We start from the raw sequence: 21,031 nt of genomic DNA on the forward strand, positions 1-21,031 counted from the left end.
CATGGTGGCTAGCTACACAGCTATGGATAGCATAACATAAACAGTGAAGCTGGAGGATGAACGCTAACTTTTTTCCACTCGATAAAAGTTAACATGAGGGTTCCCGATGGTTAGGGACAAAAGTAATCGCATGGCAGGATGCTGTAAACGGGCCAAACTTCAGTCAGGAGAACAACTGAGATAATCCATCCACAATATGAGGTTAGTCATTAATATACTGCTGCATGGGCTGAGCTGTAGTTACACTGGAAGGTTTCAAAAACTGAGCTTTAAAATGTGCTGCCGATGAATAGGGGTAATAAAAACCAAGAGAGAAAGTGATCAGAAAGTGATCACCGATTAGCTAGAACAAGATAGCATTAAAACATGTTAAAAACACAACAGCCTTAATAAACTCAGAGTAGTTTGGACCCAAAAGCAAGGTTCATACATCATCACTTAACAACCAGATGTTGTCCACTGCAGCTAGAATTATACACTTGAATTAGACAGGGTAAGAAAACATAACTCTGTTCACAGCAATCTGCAATGTACTGATATCTAGTGGTGAGATTTTACAAACTCAAACTTTAGAAACAAGCAGAAGCTAATGCTAATGTTAAAGCTAGGGAGCCAAACGCACAACCAGTTTAGGAAGTAGAAAAGTAACTAATTGGTAGCTATGAAGGAAGCTAGCTAATGAGCTACACACCATTAGAATGGTGTGTCCTCCAACCTGAAGCAGTGCAGTATATGTATATATTATTTGCTCTATTTGGTTAGGTTTAGGGATATGGCAGCTTTATTATGTTTGGAAACAGGTCAAGGTTTTGATTCAAATAATAACATATATGGCATCATGGTCACAATTATACAATTATCCTCAGCTTTGACCTCCTATATCTGTACATTTTGTTACCCTGTGTTACCTCTAATAATGTAACAGTATTACCCAACTTCTCACATCCATTCCCACTAGATGTGTGGGGTGAATATTACTGGGATGAGTATTATTTAAGACAACAACACAAGCATCCTACCCAATAAGCTTGTTCCTGCCCGAGACTGGTCTGGAGAACAGCCTCCCGTCTTGCTCTTGAAGGAAGTAAAGAGATGTTGACAAAGCTCTTCTGGTATGTCATTCTCCAAATAAGTCACCATGAAGAGCTGGAAGCCCTCATAGTCGATAGGCTGTGTGAGAAAGGAAAGGGCAAAGATGTTAACAGACTTACTGATGGACATGTATACACCAATACCACCACCCATGGACAGAAAAAAAAATGTGATGGGGTTTCCAGCTTTAGTTGATCTGGCCTGAAATGAGAGTCCACAGTCATGATTTGGAGTGCCATGCCAGTATTTTCTTAAACAGTTCAATGTAAATGTGGTATCAGCTGACCATCACATCTTTAAGCTTAGTAACGACTGAATGGATGTACTAGAAGCTGCATCCAGAAAAACACCTTTGAGCTTGGAGGCCCAATGGCTTTGAAAAGAATGTAAAGAAAGATATATATACACAAAAAATACACAGTAAAACATGTCATAGTCACATTGCTGAATACAGAAATGTTATGTTGTGTTATGTTAATGTACACACACACACACACACACACACACACACACACACACACACACACACAGCTTCCCCTGATACAGCAATATGGTGGGTACATACTAGCACTGAACTCAACAGCCCCATGGCCTTTTCCCCTGGCTGTGTAACAGACCATCTGCAGCGGTAAGGGCGTGGTTATGTTATGTTAGTGGACAGAATGTGCATGCAGTCTGCCGACACAGACACCACACAGCATGCAGAGCCCACCGGGCTGAGGCTTACTTGGTTGAGAACGTCTTGCTTCTGTTTAACATTTGGAACAATAAAGAGGAAATGGGGAGAAAGGTAGGGAGGAAGGAGGAAGAGTGAGGGAGGAATGGGTAAAAGAAGAAAAGGAATTAGCTTGTTCGTGTGAATCTTCAGTGGAGATGGTAGTGATGCTTTCTGACTAGGACGACTTTGGCAACACTGGTGTACCATCAAGCAGGAAGTCAGGATGAAAAAATGATAAAAGGAGGTTTGGTCTACTGGAAAAGGTCGCGGCAACCATGGGCAGAGTTTGTGCGAGTGACAATGGCATTGAGAATCCCCCTTTTTTTTAGAAAAAAAATGTTGTAAAAATAACTATATAATCAGCTTTTGTACTACTCATAAAATGAAAACAATACATTTTTAAGTTTGAATTAACAGGTTTGTTAACAGGTAGTCTCATTGAGGTCAAGATCTATTTTTAAGAGAGACATGTATACAGAAAAAAAGACACCCAGATATGTAATAAAACAAATCATACATGATCACAAATAAAGAAAAAGTCTTTCAACTCTTTAAAATCTTTCAGTGGAATCAGATAGTCAAGTTTCATAGTTTTTGCAACTTTTAACTAAGTAACAGCAAAGTATTTAAATCAAGATTTTCCAAGTTCAGTGTGAATGTGAGGTACAACTAATGTTAAGGGGTCCTGTGATCATATATGTTAAGTACTATGTTTAAATTCAGTCAAGGAGCAGAGGTAGGCAGGCAATCTTTGCAGTTGAGCCTTGTAAATAAACATCATGCAGTGCTCCTTGATTCACTAGGGCAGCCATTCCCAGGGATGGGAATTTCCATACCAGAAAATCCCATGGGGCACACCAAGCCTTAAATCTTCATTCTTATCAAAATACAGGAGAAAATGATGGATTTCCTTTAAAAAACCATAAACCAAACATCAGCCAATAGTGGCTAAGATAAGATAAAGTGACAGCCATCAGTGGCCACACTGTTGGCTGTCAGTTGCAAATGTTACCCACTCATATGCAAAGCGTTAAAGCCAATGTATGACCCACCTGCAGCTGGGACACAGACAATACAAGGGCTGTACAGTTAAGCCAGACTAATGATTAACATCGCAAACTATCACCTCCTGTTGCTATTTTTAAATCAATTTTATATAAATACATTTACATACATGTGTACATACTTCTGAGTACTTTTACATTCCGTTATGTTATTACTGTGGCCCACCTGCAGTACCTTCGTGGCCCCAGCCTACACCTTGGAAATCACTCCAGTAGCAAGTACTAGCACACCTTTCCATGTAAGGTGTAATGGTGACTAGGAAAAGAATCGCCTATTTATGCAGACAAAATTGTACAGTGATTTATTTCTATATAAAAACCCAATCTTTGGGTGTAATTTTCTTCTTTCTATAGATTTGCCAAATCAGATGAAGAGCCAGTGGCATATAAAGTAGTGTCTGCATAAAAATGCACATTACAGTTTTGGGTAACACTGATCACATTGTTTGCATACATGGTGAAAAGAAGAAGTCCAAAAAGATCTAGCTGTGTGTTTTTTTCTCATAAAATGCTGCGATCTGCTGAATTGAATGTTTTTGATGGATCCATCAAAAGTGCAGCACAATACTGATGATTAAGAGTTTCCATACTATTATTGCGTACACACACACACTGCAGGCATTGTTCTGCGACATGATCTAAAACCTGTCTACTATCACTGTAAAATGTTATACACTTTAATTGGCCATTATTTAGGGCTTTAAGACTAAACAGTTTTAAATAGGGTGGTAATTAGTTAAGTGACTAGGGTCATCACTTTTATCGAGTAGTAGAACCTGTGCAGCTTTCCATATTTTAAAAAAATGGCTGTAGAAAGTGTTAAATTACAAATAAGAGTTATAAGTCTAGCGATGAGATCAGCACTGAGGTGAAGGAGGGATGGATCACTGTAGGCGTCCCTATGATTTATCAAGTTAAAAGAGAATTTGTTTTCAGTTTTGTATATCTGGTGGACAACGTAAAGAATTAGAGATACTTTTGTACACAATCAGTGCTTATAAAACAAATTCCAAGTCAAACTGAAGTGATGATTTAAATCTTTTTTTTCTTTTTTTTGATATAGTTTTTAACTATATCAAGGATATAGTCAAAAACTGGGCAGAAAAGATAAAATGCTTGATTGTTTTCAAGAGTTTTCAGGACGCTGTCTATTGAATTTACAAGATTTTTTTTAAAGCAAAACCACTTGGTCTAGAACTTGGGCAAGGCATCTGAGGAAATGATCTGTTCATAACAGTTATTTTACTCATATATCCTGTACTGCTGAAAATCCCTATATTAGAAGGAAAAACTACCGTATTTCTTGGAGAGTTGTCAACTGCTTCTATTAGTTGAAACAATGTTGATCCGTGATGACGAGTGCCCATACCTGAAAGGCTCATCATTTTGTCGACCAAGCTTGGTGTCACAGGCTGGTTCTCTGAGTCTTATTTTGTAATTTTGAAGTTCTCATGTTAGTTTGGTGATTATAAGTTTGTGTGTTATTCTTATTTCAGGTTTAGTGGAGGTTTAGGTTAACGATTATTTATCATCTGTCTCCTTGGTTTCTGTGTTTCGTTCCTTGTCTAGACTGTCATGTGTTTTAGGTCTGTTAAGCTTGTGTTGTCATGTCTAAGTTTCCATGTTTCCTGTTTTATTTTGAAAAGGGTCTTGTGTTCTGTGTTCATGTGGTTAGTTTTACTCCCCCGTTTCATTATGTTTCATTCGAGTCAGCTGTGTCCTCATGTGTCTCCACTTCCCCTGGTCACCTCATGTGTGTATTTAAGTCCTCAGTCTTCGTGTGCTCAACATCATGTCGTATGTGCATCTTCCCCTTGTCATAGAAATCATAGTCCAGTTCATAGTGTCTTAGTTGAATCATAGTTTCACAGTCTAGTTTCTTTTCTCGCTTTGATTTATGTTTCATGTTTATCAGCCGAAATCAAGGCTCACAATTTGTTAGTATTAATTCTGTCCCTTCGCCTGTGTCCGCACCTGGGTCCTCCATACACACTCCACTGTGACACTTGGCTCTGATCCAGCATAGGCGCTATCAGAAAACAGCAATTGAGACTGCTTTTAACATTTCAGAGCCCCTACGAGCCCATCCACTCACAGAAATGTGGTATGTTGCCAAAAAAGATTCAAGTTATCTATAAAGGTGCATGGGAGAATTAAGGTGTGCAAATTAAGGAGTCTGCACCTCAGAATGGAGAGAAAAAAGGTTTTATGAGAATCGTTTAGTTGGGACAGGGTTGGGATCTTGTGCTTTGCAATTTCACAATGGTCCTCAAACTTGTGCAGAGAGCAGACATTATGTTGTTTCAAACTGACACAAATTTTGTGTGAAGGATCATTACTGATGATGAGTTGGTTCTCCAGTGAAGCCTCAGCAGTTTTCCACAGTTTTCAGATGAGTCGATAGTTTCCAAGCTTGGATGCAGAATTTCAGGTAATGAACGAAGCCGGTAGCAAGCCTGTGTTTTTTGGTTTGTTTTTGTTTTTATAAACGTAGAAGGAGTTCTGCATGGCGAATTAGTCTCCAGGGTGAGACTGCCATTGCAGACTTCAATAATGCCCTGTAATCTCTTACAGAAGATATTAAGTGGAAACAATCTAAACTGCACATGGAATGGTGTGTGCCAGCACAAAATGCAATGAAAACACAGTAAATAAAACACACCTGCTCTGTTCACCAGATTTGCCTTCAGGCAACTTTATTCCCAAAACTGGAAATCAAAATGAAGGATCGCCATTTTGACACACATGAGGAGATCCAGCACTCCTCACAGAGGCACAAGTACAAAGGGTCCATAACAGGACTTCTGCATTGGGATCTAAAAATAGCAGCTGGACTCAAAACGTTTTGATAACCTCTTCTAAAGGCTCCCATCACTACCAAAAGTGTTTGTCATATTCGTTCTTAGTGGGTTGAGTTTAAGAGTTCCATTTCACTAATAATGATAAAAAAACAAAACAGCAAATACAAGTAAAACTAGCAAATATATTAAGGTTGTACAGAATTTAGTATATTCTAAAATAGTAGAAAGTACAGTTGATTCTTTTCACTTTGGAGAAAGATACACTTTTAAAATGCTTCTGTTCTGCAGGTTTGGAGCTGCTGTAACTGATGCCCATCGGAGAAGAACACACAGTGGTAAGGATCCTCCCTCAGCTCAACACTGCTAACCTAACCCTGAGAGCTCCCAAATCCTGCCAGGCATTATTCATATCACTCGCTTCTCCTTATTTGGCCAAACACACCGCAAGGCCATCGTGTAGCACAGCAGATTCAGACAAATATGCTCATGTGCACACATACCACAGAATGTACTTTATATGAAATCAGGACATACAAAAAGCTGCTTTTCATAGGTTGATACAGTGCTTTGAATCTAAGTACCCCCAGATGCATTTGCAAAAATTCTCATCCCTCTGGGAAACACTTTTTCCCGAGAGTAACTACAGGCTGTTCTCTGTGTGAGCGAGCTCAAGGCTGCTGATCTGTAAATATCTCCCAAAGGATGACACTTTTACATGCTCCATTTAATCTTCTTCTTTTTTTTTCTTTTAGCTCGTCTGTCAAATGCTTTGATTGACTTTCCTTATGCATCACTGTTCCATCCACAGCTATTATTTTTGATCAGCTGAGCACCTGAGCAGAGAACTGCTGGGCCAGGCATGAATGAAGAACTTGCCCCAGAACGAGGAGCGTGTGCTAAACAAGCAAATCCTAAGGTGTGCTTTTATAAGTTAACTGTTGTTTTAGGCGCTACTAGAAATTGCTAGAACAGCTAAAAACTCTTCATAAAGTAAAAAGAGAGCTGTGTTTGAGCCTACCCCAGATTGTTTCCTGCGTGTCATTCCATCACACTCTCTCTAACAGCTTTCCTGTCTACTCTCTCCACTGTGCTGTCAAATAAAGGCTTAAAATGCCAAAAATAGAATCTAAAAAAAGAATAGCGAGTGGTTCTTTGATTGGATACATTTGCTAGACCCTGATACTGCTGCTTAAGGATAAAGCAGTCACTTTAACAGAGGAAAAAGGAGCACCACAAAAGCAGGATTTGTTCATATCTACTTATAACAAATAATAGACTGCCTGCAATAAAAGTTTACCACCTGTATGAAGTGGAGAAAAGCCCCAGCTAGCTTCCTCGTGGAAGAAAAAAAACTGAGCCAATCAGCATCAATGCTGTCAACACTGGCAACTTTACAGCAGCCACAAATCCATCCATCCCTTCTATTTCCTTTACCAAATTCAGGGTCCCAGGTGCCAAAGTCCACCATGGACAGGTAGCCGGTTTGACACAGAGCTGACAGACAGAGAGAGATAAGGCAGGCAAAATAAGTACTGAACACATCACCAGTTTTTTAAGTAAATATATTTCCAAAGGTGCTATTGACATGAAATTCTCACCAGATGTCAGTAACAACCCATCCAATCCACACATGCAAAGAAATCAAACCATATATTTATTTATTAGTAGTTTAAATTCTTCTATAACTAATCTCATTATTATGTTTGCAACATTAAGGTTGCAAAGGCCTCGAGAGAGCTCATTGGTTGTACCCATCGTGAGATGTTTCTTGTGTGATACCTTGGTAATGAGACACATTTTTATAGGCCATGAGTTGGGACTAAGCCAGCTGATATTAATTAGCACTGCAAGATTTTTCTAATTAATTTCTAATTAATTTCTAATTGATAATGTATGGTGTCATGATTTCCATGCTTTTTTCACGTATTCAATACTTTTCCCTGTGTCATTTCTGATTATTACACATATGTTATGGACATCTGTGGTTTGATTTCTTTGCATGTGTGGATTGGATGGGTTGTTACCAAAATCTGGTGAGATGTCAAGCAGCTTTAGAAATATATTTCCTTAGAAAACTGGTGACGTGTTCAATACTCAGTACTTATTTTACTGGCTTTAGAACAGCGGTCCCCAACCTTGGCGCCACAGAGCGGTTTAATGTCAGACAATATTTTCACGGACCGGCCTTTAAGGTGTCGCGGATAAATACAATAAAATAAAATGATACGACCAAGACAAAAACTGTGGTATTTTGTTAATATAATAATAAACATGAATTCACTGTGTAACTGTGTAACTTTATTAGCAGCGTCCTCCAGAAATGCACCAACAACAGTAACATCCTCCTCTCTGCTTCTTAATGCTCTCTGGTCGCTATGGTAACGTGTAAATATTTCTTTCAAAATAAAACACTCCTACAACACGGGAAAAGACCCAGGGAAACCGAGTTAACGATAAAAACCCTAAAACCATAAATTTCACACTCGAGCCTTAACCCTTGCGGCCCGGTACCAAATGACAAGGACCGGTACCGGTCCGTGGCCCGGGGGTTGGAGACTGCTGCTGCAGAAGAACATTCACATCTACAGCCAATTTAGAGTCACCTATGAACACACACAGAGACACAGGGAAAACATTCTGTGAACACTCTGTAAGTCACAAATATTAGATATATTTTTCTAAAACATAGTGAAAACAAGCAGCAATGACTGGTTCCTAAAAATAAAGATAACACTTTCTACAAGCTGTCAACATCAACTAAGCCCAGCTGGAAGTGACCCAGTCTGTCTGGGCTTGATCAGCCAGCACATCCAAATCACATCAACCTGACAATCATGAAATGCACACCCAACTTCAACATTTTAAGCACATAAATAATTTGCATGTCTCAAAACCAGCTCTCTAAACATTTGCACTGTTTCATTGAAACCTTGGCCAACAAACAAAGTGCATAGAAAAATGAGAGCAAAGGCAAAAGACATCACTACCAAACTGTCATGACAGATGCTTATATAGAGGCTTCGCCCGTTGTTAAAAGAAATCTGTGGGTGTGATGTTCAGTCTTTGTTTCTCAGTCACTCATCAGTCACTGAGAATTATAGGGCGATATTTATTTGTTTGCTAAATTGGAGAAAACCCAACAACACCGAGAGCTCCATGTGTCAGTCATTTTTCATTATTATTATTATCATTGAAAAAATTCAGGACCACACTTTGGCTAAAAATAAAAGCTCAATAAAAACAATGAGTGAGTGGGAAGTAAGAGAGGTCTACTTCCTGAGTGGATTCCACAACAGCTAGCATGATGCAGCGATGACTCATTGGGGGTTATGTGCACACGCACAGACACACATGCACAAGCGCACACACACTGATGGATGGCAGATGCAGGGCTAGAGTCGTCACAGTGGCGCCAGGTGACAACGGGGTCTCGGAAAGCCCACGTGAACATTAAGTCTGGTTCTGTGGCGCCAAATGTCCAGCCAGGCTGTTAGTTGTGTCATCGCAAATACTGAGGAGAATCGTACAGCCAAGTGGAGGTGATAATGAACAGAGGAGTAAGAAAGAAAAATGAGGTTCTCATATGAGAGTATAAAGGTGACAGGGAGAGGCTGAACATCACATGAAAACATAGACTCACTGAACATCAGTTGATTACCTTCACCAGTCCACTCCGACATATAAAATTAGCCCTAAGCCATATGAAATGTTCAACCATGACTCTAACCTAAATAGCTGTCTGATGCATAAGAATAGGAGATAACGAACAACAATAAAAACTAACCCTTTGACATAACTTTTGTTAAGATTTAGTTCAGCATACAGGCACAAAAATAATTCTTTAACTAAATACACTGGATCTCTAATTGTGCTTTTTTTATGATTAGAGGCTTTTTTTAAAAACAAAAGACCAAAAAAGACGATCGTACAAAAATAAACAGAATGTCAGGGACATAGTGACTCATCCTGTTCACAGTTTATCACAACGCAAAAACGACAACTGTGAAATTGAGTACAATTTCGGTGAAGACTCGTTTAGGTGAATGTTGTGCACATATCCCAAAAGGTTGATTCTGTTGGGAGAGACGTTTCGTCACCCCGGCATCCTCCCGTTTCTGAATTTGTGACTTTAAAACTACTCAACTACTCCTGTCTCAATTGCTTTGAACATGAGAAGGCATTGTCACTTTTCAGAGTGGCTTAAGAAATGAACTACTGGTTCTCATAAGTTGTCTCATGTGCAATTTTTATAAAGGAACAATTAGCATACCACATAAAACATATGCCATGTGTCGTGTAAACACATTGTAATATTTTAATGTGCCATTTTAAAACTTTAAATAACACTTCAAATGTTATTTCTACAATATGTAGAAATACCATTTCTGACATTAGTCTGAAGTCTGTAAAGTTTTAATAGTTCGCCTAAAAAATCAAACTGTTATAACCACGTATGTAAAAGTACATTTATTCTTAACACACTTTTTGTGTATAGATGTGAGACGTGTTGTGACATGCAGAGGGTTGGTGTGACAGGACATACAGAGGCCACGGGTTTGTATGACAGAGGAGGATGCTGGGGATAAGGTGAGAGGGAGGCAGATGATCTGCTGTGGTGACTCCTAAGGGACCAGCCAAAGGAAGATTTGATACTTTATGACTGGAAATCAGTTAACTTGTGATGTATGTGTACAAATTCTGATGTTAGTGGATGTACTATCTCCAAATATATACAGATCGGCTGATTATGACATTCTAGCATTGATAAATTAAAGCCTAAATGTTATTCCTTTGTATAGTTACAGTTTATTATTCAAGACAGCTCATGGCCCGGTGATGTGCAGCTGAAATACAAAAACCTGTGACCTGTTATCATCTTCTGTGCATATCAGGTAAACGAGTTATAAAACATGTATTCTGGATTCTTTAGTACCTATAAACATTTTCTTATGGAGCTTCCTTCTGTTGTTCATATGTTGAACCATCGGTCTATGTGCTTCCATCACTTATGATTACAGTACAGCATCATTAAAGTACAAGTCATGATTCAGTAGCCTGTAGAACACCTTTGCATGACTTTTTTTGTATGACTTTATCAGTCCAGAATGGGAATTCTGGCCCGTTCTACCACAGCACTTAAGTCAGATTGAGGTCTGGACTTTGGCTGTTTGTTTTTAAGCTTCAATTCTTTTCCTTTTCAATCGTTCTGCTGTTGATTTCTGGTGTGTTTGCATAACCCAGTTTCAGCCAAGCTTTAGTTGTGGGACAGATGGCTTTACGCTAGATTTTAGAATACGTTGGTACACAGAGGATTCATCATTAACTTAATAACTGCAAAGTGACCAGGTTCTGTGGCTGCAAAACAAACCCAAATCATCACCCCTCCATCACCGTGATTGACAGCTGGTGTGAGGTGTTTACACTGTGCTTGGTTTTTGCCAAACATGGTGCTGTGCATTATGTCTAATATAAACTGTTCCAAAAGTCTTGTGCTTTGCTTAGATGCTGTTCTTTTTAGAGAGAATTCACTAAAAAGAACATGCCCATCTAAACAAGCCACACATGTTCCGTCTTTTATCGAACTGCTCTGCAACTTTAATGTTTAACACTTAACTTTACCCGTCATAGTATGGATTCACAGAACACCGGTACATGTATTCCGTTACTCCCCAACACTGTTGCTGGGTAATAACTCAGTGAACAAAGAAATGTGACTTAATCCTAAGAAATATAGTAGTGCTGTTCAAAGCTCAGACGACGATATAAAAATGTTTCCACCAAAGGCCACAGACACAGGAGTCTGACTACAATACAGCTGGGAGCTGATCTGCTGACATCAGGTGGCAAAGTTAGTGATGAAATTCTGGCTGTGTTTAAACACAGAGATAATCATCCTAAATTTGGGACTGACTAAGCATTTCGAAGACTCATAGTACCCTGAGTTAGAGGAACTTAACAAGCACCTGAATAATGAGGCTGATTCTGTTTTTGTTAGAGTGTGCAGGAAAGAGTCAGAATATCAATCAGAAAGAGACAAAAAGAGATCAAAGCACAAGAAGAATAATGGAGCAGGGAATTGTGCTGCAGACACACCTGCTCTGGATTGTATTTGGAAAGGACTCCTCCGCCATGAAACTCCTCCAGCACATCCTTCAGCTTCTTTGTGGAGTCTGAAGAGGCAAGAGAAAAACTGAGTTAACACTCCACACAGAGCAATGAATTTTACTTTGACTCACATACATCGTAACCACAATGGGGATACAAAAAAGAAATAAACATGATACAACTCATAAATAAATTCCCAGATAAACACTCTCATCTGTAAGAAGGCGCTCTGGATCAGTTGAGCTGGTGAGTCAGCCTGTTAAAAGGGAAAAGGGACATTTCGTATTTCTCACTTTTTGATGCAGATCCTTTACACACACACACAAAATGCCTCTGTGCAGAATGCTGACCCCATCCCACGGCCATCTGTCAAACAATTACAAAGAGCAAATGTACACGTGTGCATGAAAACCAGAGGACCACCATCACCAAAACACTTACACATCTGCTCCAGGCCTGGCTTCACTGGTAATCTTAGAGGTATGGAAGTATGGAAGTGTTTCCTATATCTGCCTTTATTAGAGTGACACAAAGAGACAAATGCAGAGAATGAGGATACAGTCTCAGGTAACGTGAGACGTGGGTTAAAATACCCGATCTGGTGAGGAGACACAAATCCCTTTGGGGCCGAATCACAAAAGGCACAAGGGGTAAAATCTTGCCAAATTAAAATATCTGGAGCTTTTGATAACGAGGGAGCAGCCAAAAATATCTTTTTGATACACTATATTGTCAGTATTCACTCACCCATTCAAATCATTGTATTCAGCTGTTCCAATCACTTTCATGGCCACAGGTGTATAAAATCAAGTACCTAGGCATGCAGACTCTTCTACAAATATTTGTGAAAGAATGGGTCGCTCTCAGGAGCTCAGTGAATTCCAGTGTGGTACCGTGATGGATGCCACCTGTGCAATAAGTCCACGCGTGAAATTTCCTTGCTACATTTTTTTCTCTAAGGCAGCCAAGGTCAAAAACCCTGCTGGAGCACAGACGCAGCGAGAAAAAAGGAGGGCTTGGAGGGAGGCTGGGAACCTGAATTTTTTTGTGTGTGTAGATGGCTTCATTAGCCCACTGTGCTACTTCCACATGTTAGTGAAGTTTAAGAAAGTGCATTGTTTCTAAAAACATGCAAGCTACTCCTCTGGCATGTGTCATTAAGTTTCTTCCATGAGAATAATCTCTTCCTGCCTTAAAGAGTTTATTTTCTAAATGAGTATGCATGGATATATATGCAAATCCCTCCACCGCGTCTCCAACAACTCCTTCATACATATTCACCGTATCTCTGTTATAAACTGTTTCTAACAAAAGAATGGTGAATTTTGCAGGTTTCCCAGTAAAACTCATTACCTCCCATCATGACATTTATTTAGTTAAAAAGCAGCAATAATGTGTTCAAGGATTTCAGCCATATACCAGGGTGGCATTGCCTGTGCTGTAAAGATCTTTGCATTCCTCCGGGGATATGGCTCCGCAGACCATCACTGATCCACTGCCACACCAGTCATGTTGAACAATGTTACCAGCAGCATAACGTTCTCCACGGCTTCTCCAGAAACTTTCATGTCTGTCTTTCGTGCTCAGAGTGAAACCTGCTCTCATCAGTGAAAAGCACATGCCGTCAGTGGTGGACCTGCTAATTCGGTATTCTGTGGCGAATGCGTCACAATGCCGGGCAGTGAGCGCAGGGCCCACAAGAGGACATTAGGCCCTCTAACCACCCTCATGAAGTCAGTTTCTGATTGTTTGGTCTGAGATATTCACACCAGTGACCTGCTGGAGGTAATTTTGTTGCTCTGGAAGTGCTCATCCTATAGGAATAGGATATCTGCTCTTTGCACAAAAGAGCAGATATCAGTAGCGTGATAGATAAGGACCTTCTACAGCTCTGCTACTCTAGCTCTCCTAGAGTAACCGCCTCTCCTAGAATCTCCTCCATGCTTTTGAGGCTATGCTGGGAGACACAGCCAACTTTCTGCCAATAAAAGATACTGATGTTCCATCTAGGGGGAGTTGGACTACCAACCTGGGTGGTGTCCAGGTACCGCCTCATGCTACCAGTAGTGGCACTGACCCTAGGTACAGTAAAGGCAAAACTAGTGGGGAAAAAACAGTCAAAAATGACAGGGAGGGAAAAATGTCAGTGGCCTTCATCTGTAAAACCATTTATGTTTTGGGGGTTGTCTCCTTGTTGCCCCTCTAGTGCACCTGTTGTTAATTTCATCAACACCAAAGCAGCTAAAACTGAAAAACATCACTTTGTGCATCACTGTTTTAGGTACTGCTGTATAATAAATTAATAATACGGTATTTGGAGACCATAGAGATTCAAACAGTCCTAATACTACTCCAATGACAACATCAGTGACAGCTTTAAATCAGAGCATACACAGTAAAATAGCATGACTTTTCTATCATCTTTAGGGGAACACCTACTATTATCACCATGAAAAGATTGGGGTTAATGGGTCTCCAATCAGCTGTTCAATGTTACATGTTGCATGCTGTTCGTAATGACTTATGCATGATTGTGTAATTCCTCGGCAGAACAGCTTCCGTGAGAGAATCACACTCTATTCATCACTCACAATGACACGCACAATCCAGCAGGAGCAAGAAGACAGACGCTCTTTTGACTAACAAATGCAGCTGACAGTGAGGGAAGAGATAGCCACAAGGCTCATTCAGCAGCCTAATAAGTGGCAAAGAGTCATGTGATACAAATCAAGCAGGTTGAAGGGCTAGTGTTTGGATCCCTGCGATTGCTTTATGTATAAATATGACATATATATATGTCTATAAAATACTGATTCCAATGTCATCTGCTCCCTTGCCACGAGGGGTCACCACAGCAGGCTGGTCTACATGTTTAATGTGGCAGATTTTCACAACAGATGCTCTTCTTGACATAGCACCAAAGTGGCTTTGCAGTTCTAGCTGAAACAGAACCAGTACCCCTTTTCTCACCACTGGAGGCAGTATTTAAACACATGCATACATACATCACTTAACTCTAAATGTACATAATTTGAAATGTTGTGCACATTATCATAAATAAACATCTAATTATCTAATTAAAAATAGGCTTAGGCTGCTAGAGGACTGCATGATTTGAATTGGCAAATAAAGCTTTTAAGTAACATCTAATGCAAACATGAATGTGCTATACATAAATGGAGACACATACAGACAAACCTCATTATATGTACCTAAATCTGCCACACATACAAATCTCCGGACCGAGTCACACATGTACTCACATTCACTGTACTGCTGCAGCTGGCTAAACTCAGCCGGGCTCAGACACACCCAGCTACTGTCTCCCATGCTGCCTGAAGCCAGGGGCTGGGCTCTTGGTGTCAGTCCACGAGTGCTGCAGTGGGAACTGATGGCTATCCTTCGGTCACGTTGTGTAAAAAGACTGAGTAGAAGAGGTTTTGGGATGTCATCGCTCCTACTTTACGAGAACCATAGGAGGGCAAGCTGAAAAAACTGAGGTCACATGAGCAGTGGGGGAGGAAAGACGATGTTTACGTTTCCCTCCCTGGATATTTAATTTGTCACTTTGAATCACAAAATAAAATAGCACAGGATTTTAGTCTAGTAGATCCAATTCAGCCCCTGAAGCAATGAGACCAATGTCCACAAAGGCTGCTAACTGATCCTGATCACCGGAAGATGGCACAAGTTTTCTCAGCATGTCCAAAACAAAAATCCTTTTTTTATCCTGGAGAAAGAGAGAGGGAGAGGGAAAAGAGAGAAAAGAGAAACAAATACACTGAGTTGATCATCAGGCTTCTCTGATTCGATATGAAATTTGTACATAGCCTCATGTTAGCAGGCACAACGGAGAAATGAATGGGAGGGAAAGAAGCAACAAGGCGAAGTATGAACAAAAAATGATTTAGAAAAGTGAGGGACAGACAGACAGCTGAGGGAAATGCTACAAAATTAAACCACCAGTCTGACTTTAAAGTTTCTTATTTGTGACAAATGTATTACTTTTCTACAGCTGACCTGAGAAATTTGAAATGATGCAGATGCATTTTAGGAGCCTATTGTCTTCTGAACATTTCCCCGTGAGAAATACACTGTAAGTGCATGACAAGAAAAGTCCCTGTAGACTCAAGCAGCTCATTTTTTAATGCTGGAATCGTACTGTTAACATTATGTTTGCAAAGCTCTGCCCAACCTGAGCTTTGTTGTTTTGTCGCATTACAGTTGTTATTATATACTAGTATAGCCCTTTAATACAGAATCATTTGCTCTGTGATTTTCAGCATGATGACAATTAATACTAAAATTGATACATGTGACGTGACAGTGTGATCTTTGTACAACTGAACGACACCATGCTCTTATTTTAAATGTTCGGTTGCTGATAATCAACTAGTTCCACTTCTTAGTGTTTCCATATGGTTCACTGCTTCAGCACTGGACCTGCTATAAACGTGGTTTTCATTCCCTATGACCTGCAGCATGTTTGTAACAGGGTTTCGGTCACTTTAGATCTAACCTTTGGTTTTGAAGCTATTTTCAAAGCAATTTTATTGTTCCATAAGTCTAAAAATTATGATTGGTACTTGTGTAAAACTGCATGGTAAGGTAGTGATTTAAAACATTTTTAACATCAAAAGAGCTGGCATATGAGCCCTACTTAAAGCTTTCTATTTCTTCTAGAGGCCACACGTAGTATGGCAAAAAAAATAAATAAATAAAAAATAAACAGTTCTATTTGTTTACTCCTTTTTTAGCATCTTGTTTTTATATCAAGTGTATTTTATTAATGTTAATAGTAACATTAGAAAGCACAGGTGTGTTCTGTAACATGAACGATGGCTGCATTCCACTTAGTGGAGCTCACTAGAATGGTGTACAGCCACCTCTGCTTTCTGTCATGCTTTCATAAAGTCTGCTGAGAAAAAGTCTGTTCACTGATGGAACCGTCTGAAACTTTCCCAGAACTCCAGCTCAAAGCACGAGGTAAAACTTGGAGGTCTCCAGTGTAAAAGTGTAAAAAACAAAAGGAGATGTTATCCGTCTTGGCTCCTGGAAGAATCTGTGCTTGTGCTTTTTGTGTAAATTAGAAATGAGAGGATTTATTTGACTGATGTTGGAGTACACGTAGTTCCAAAAGAGAAGAGATAAAAGCATGGGTGACTAACTCTAATTTACCGAGGGAATAACAAGAGCTTATTTTTAGAAATGATTCTCAACTGAAGGAAATATGGCTAGAAAACGGTTGTAATTTGTAACCCTTCAAAGCTCTGATTAGCATAAAAGCACTTGGGATTCTAGCCATTGCTTCACATCTGAGCCAGTTGGAGAATGCACTCGGAATTACTATAATATTTGGACTTTAGGCTGCTAAACATTTACTACATGGGTAATGCTCAAGTCAAACAACAGAGGTAAAAATGTATAGTTAAATAATATAAAGGCACAACTGTGCTGTTTATATCAAAACAATAGTTACACTGTAATACACTGATGTGATTTGTATGCTGTATGCTCTCACACCATTCTTGTGTGTGTGTGTGATTGTCTGTTATTGCTTTGGTTTGTAGCAGATTGTTTGGTTCCTTGCAGAGATGGTATAGGTGGGCTGACAAGTATCAAAATGGTAGGTAACCCTGAAAGGCAAAAGTCAGGTCTGACTCGCCATCAAAGCCAGGACTGAGGAAACATGCGTAAGCTAAACATATAGATATATATATATGATTTATATATATTTAACTTATGCATGATTACTTAGCAAAATCTAGTTTTTATCTTGTCTAAATTTACAGCGAGCATACTTACCAAATCATAGATGAAAACATAAATGTAATGTAGGATTGTAACAAATAGGGTAGTGGTTTTGGAATTAAGCTGTTTCATGTCTGTATTTGCACTTTTGTGAATGAGTCAGTGCTAAAAGACTGATTTGATTATTAACCCAGAGCTTTTACAGTTTAAACCCAGCTTCTTTGTAGCAAATGGAATAGTCCTGCATCATTAAACTGCATACATGGCACGCCTAATGATTTTCAGAAAACTTGACCTCAAACCTTGACCTTGATATCAAGGTCACCAGGATTTGAATTAGTCCTGGAAAATTAGATTTTACCTCATTCTCAAGTTATTGTGTTCACAAGATTTTCAGAAAACATGACTTTGGACCTTGACCTTGAGGTCAAGATCGCTGAGATTTGAAATTACCAGAGATTTTCAGTAGGTGCACCGATGGTATCGATTAAAAAATCCAATGTGGTCTCGTGTTCACAGACATAAAAATGCAAGTGTTCATCATGCATTCCCTGTTGTTGCAACCAGGTGAAATATCACTGAAACCCACACATAATAGTTCTTATAGCAGTACTGTGAGTCAGTACTCTATTTTCTTTATATATTTTATACATTCCTTTTTCTGTGTTTAAACATTTAAACATTAAATTACAGGGTAAAAATACAAAAAAGCTAAACACCAGAAATTATTATAAACATACCACAAAATAAAAATATGACAGGCACTGTATGTATGTATATTATAATATTCAGGATACTTAAAAGTTTGCACTTCAATCAAACAGTCAAACATTTATTTTTATGAATATTTGCTATGCTGCCCTTTATATTACCTTACCTTAGTTCTGTGTTTCAGTCACAAATACTTTATGCCAAAAAGCCCTAAAGGAATACTTCCCAGAAAGAATCCAGTGGACATAACCTGCAACCCCAGCAGCACATAGTGTATACTTTAAACACCTCTGCTGCTTTTAGGAGGTTTTGTTTGTAGAAGCAACACAAGGCCCTTTTAATTTCATTCGGGTTTTACAGAAAGAACTCTTCAGTTCAGACATTATCACAGGGAAGCAGTGTCATGCTTTATTCCTTAATATTCTCCCTTCGTCCTTTATCAGCTGCTGGCCTCACTCCCGGACTACATGCGAAAACGGCCAGCAGCATGCTGTAACAGGCTGTGCATGTTTACTGATGTTACTAATGCGAAGGGAACAAAGGGGAGGTCTATATGTACATGCTGTGAATGCATGACTGAAAGACAGAGCACGTGCAGATCAAGGGTAGTGGGCCTCCCCCTCTGAGGAGAGAGGGATTCTGTTTTGCTCATGTGGTTGCCTGGCAACTATGACGTCACAGGAGTACATGACAAAGAGAGGCAAAGAGAGAAACAGAAATCACTATGGTTGCTATGACCAGATGTAACTACATGCTATGGATCAATACTGCACATGAACACATAAACCATGCAGATTTTTTACTGAACCACAAAATATCTTCAAGGATTGGTTAGTGCCTAGTCAGCCTAACTACTAGGTGCTGATAAATACTAGTAGACAATAATTACTACTGTGTCTGTAATATCATAGTAAGCAATTGTAAGATTGACCTATATTTTAAGGGTATATGCCTAAATCAGGCATAAACTGAGGTTGCTCCATCTGCACTGCTGCTACACGACCAACAAAACTGCCAACTGCCCCAAAACATTCTCATCTCTCCTTCTTTCTTTGTTGGCTTATACATTTTCTCTCCAGTTGTCTTTCTCCTTGTGTTTCTTACTTATTCCATGAACATTTCCCTTTCTTGTTCCAACTACTTTTAGTAGTGTGCTTTTAGTTTTCTGCTTTCCTGCCTTACATAAATTGGTTAACTCTACCTGGAAATACTGGCGTAATTCTGCTTTTTATTATGTTACTGTGAATTTTTTGAGTGATTTTGAACATTAACTTGAAGCAATCAAATAACAACAAAAGAAACAATTAAGTGATTTCACCAGTGGGAAGACGCGGTGCAGAATTGAATGAAAGGTAAAAGAAAAGTGACATGTCCAGCGGACTACTTAAAAAATATTGGTACCAGTCTGTATCATACAGAATAAAGAACATCAGAGTGCTTGTTTGTTAAAGTTAGCTTGCTAATGGTAATTAATTGCTCCACAGTTGGCATTTCAATGGATAAAATTCTGCTGGACTGAAGTGTTGTGGCTTGTTTTGGCAGTAAAAAGTAGTTTTCGTAACCACTGTTACCATGAAAACATATTTTATTCCAACTAAAAGTGAAAACTTAAAAAAAAAATGAATGTGTTTTCTGTTTTACAGAAAACGACAGAGTGAATGCAGTTGGGCCACCAGGTGTTTGCAACAGGTAAACCATATGCAAATAATGAGCAGAGGCACCTTTACATGAAGCTTGTTGTAGCCATGCTGGCTGGTTAAATAACCATTATATTTCAGCAAAGACTTTCAATACTGTTTGTGGGTGCAAATAAAAAAACAAAAAACAAAGAATGAATTTAACAAACCTTTGTTTGTAAAAAATAATTTTAACAAATTAACCAAATGCAATGAAATCTGAAATTTGATGATTCAACATCAGGTGGACTTTTAAGGCTCCATTTAAAACAAACCCATAAGACAAGGACACAACAAGCTAATGTTGCATGAGTATCAGTTTGAGTGTCAATAAAAAAGCCAGTCAAACCTCAGTGGAATTATGGGATTTCGATCTTCATAGCAATAATTGGCCTTTTCACTCAGAGGTTTTTGATGCACAAAGTAGGACGTGAAAGTAACATCAGGCTTTGTATACGCCTCTGTCTCACAGAGTGATATATACATTTTATGAAATAAAACAAGTATTCCTGAGGAGTCCCTCCTTTAATTCATTCTCAGTAAGCCAGTCAAAACAGAGCTGAGCTGTATGAGCCTCCACATTAAAACTATTGCCTCAGTGCTGTGGTTTTAAAAAGCGACGGTGACTCATAGAGCTTTGCAAAGAAAAATAGAAGGGTTATTTACACCTCCATGCACATTATGTTCATTACAACACTGTTTCATTCTGCATGCCTGAAAAAGCAATACCACCTTAGGTGACCAGATACATAGTTTTTTAGTTGCATTTAGGTGGCAGAAAACAAAAAGGCATTGCTTAAGAGGGACAGTAGTGAAACAGGTCATCTTACACATGGTCACCAGAGTAGGCCCATAAAGTACCATAGAAAGATGACTGGGAAGACATGCGAATGAGACGTCACCACCATGGAGGTTCAGCAGGTTATCTGAGGTCACCAGAGCAGCTGTAGAGCCCCTGGAGGGACACCCTGCATGGGTTTTGGGTCTGACAAATACACACGTCCACAGAAGTCTCTTTCATTTCCTCCAGTAATTTCTGGCTAGTAAGGCTCAAGCTTTGTTACACTGGCTTCGTTTTCCTGATTTGCTGTATCGCCTTGTTGTTTTCCAAGT

General features: G+C 39.3%; 1 protein-coding gene across 6 annotated transcripts in view; it reads right to left on the reverse strand.

The window, feature by feature from the left end:
* dgkg (diacylglycerol kinase, gamma) overlaps positions 1–21,031 on the reverse strand; it is a 141,602-nt gene that overhangs the window by 99,577 nt on the left and 20,994 nt on the right. For 5 of the 6 annotated variants that reach the window (XM_025903505.1, XM_019353240.2, XM_019353242.2 and 2 more), the window contains exons 2-5: positions 15,044–15,510; positions 11,769–11,845; positions 1,820–1,840; positions 1,020–1,170 (exon numbers count right to left, since the gene is read on the reverse strand). In XM_025903505.1, coding sequence (XP_025759290.1) covers positions 1,020–1,170; positions 1,820–1,840; positions 11,769–11,845; positions 15,044–15,110 — 316 coding nt within the window. In that variant the 5' untranslated portion in view covers positions 15,111–15,510. The remainder of the gene's footprint in view (positions 1–1,019; positions 1,171–1,819; positions 1,841–11,768; positions 11,846–15,043; positions 15,511–21,031) is intronic. The other variant, XM_019353241.2, reaches the window with a different exon arrangement.

This window comes from Oreochromis niloticus, linkage group LG16 (assembly GCF_001858045.2).
Source record: "Oreochromis niloticus isolate F11D_XX linkage group LG16, O_niloticus_UMD_NMBU, whole genome shotgun sequence".
Classification (NCBI taxonomy): domain Eukaryota; kingdom Metazoa; phylum Chordata; class Actinopteri; order Cichliformes; family Cichlidae; genus Oreochromis; species Oreochromis niloticus.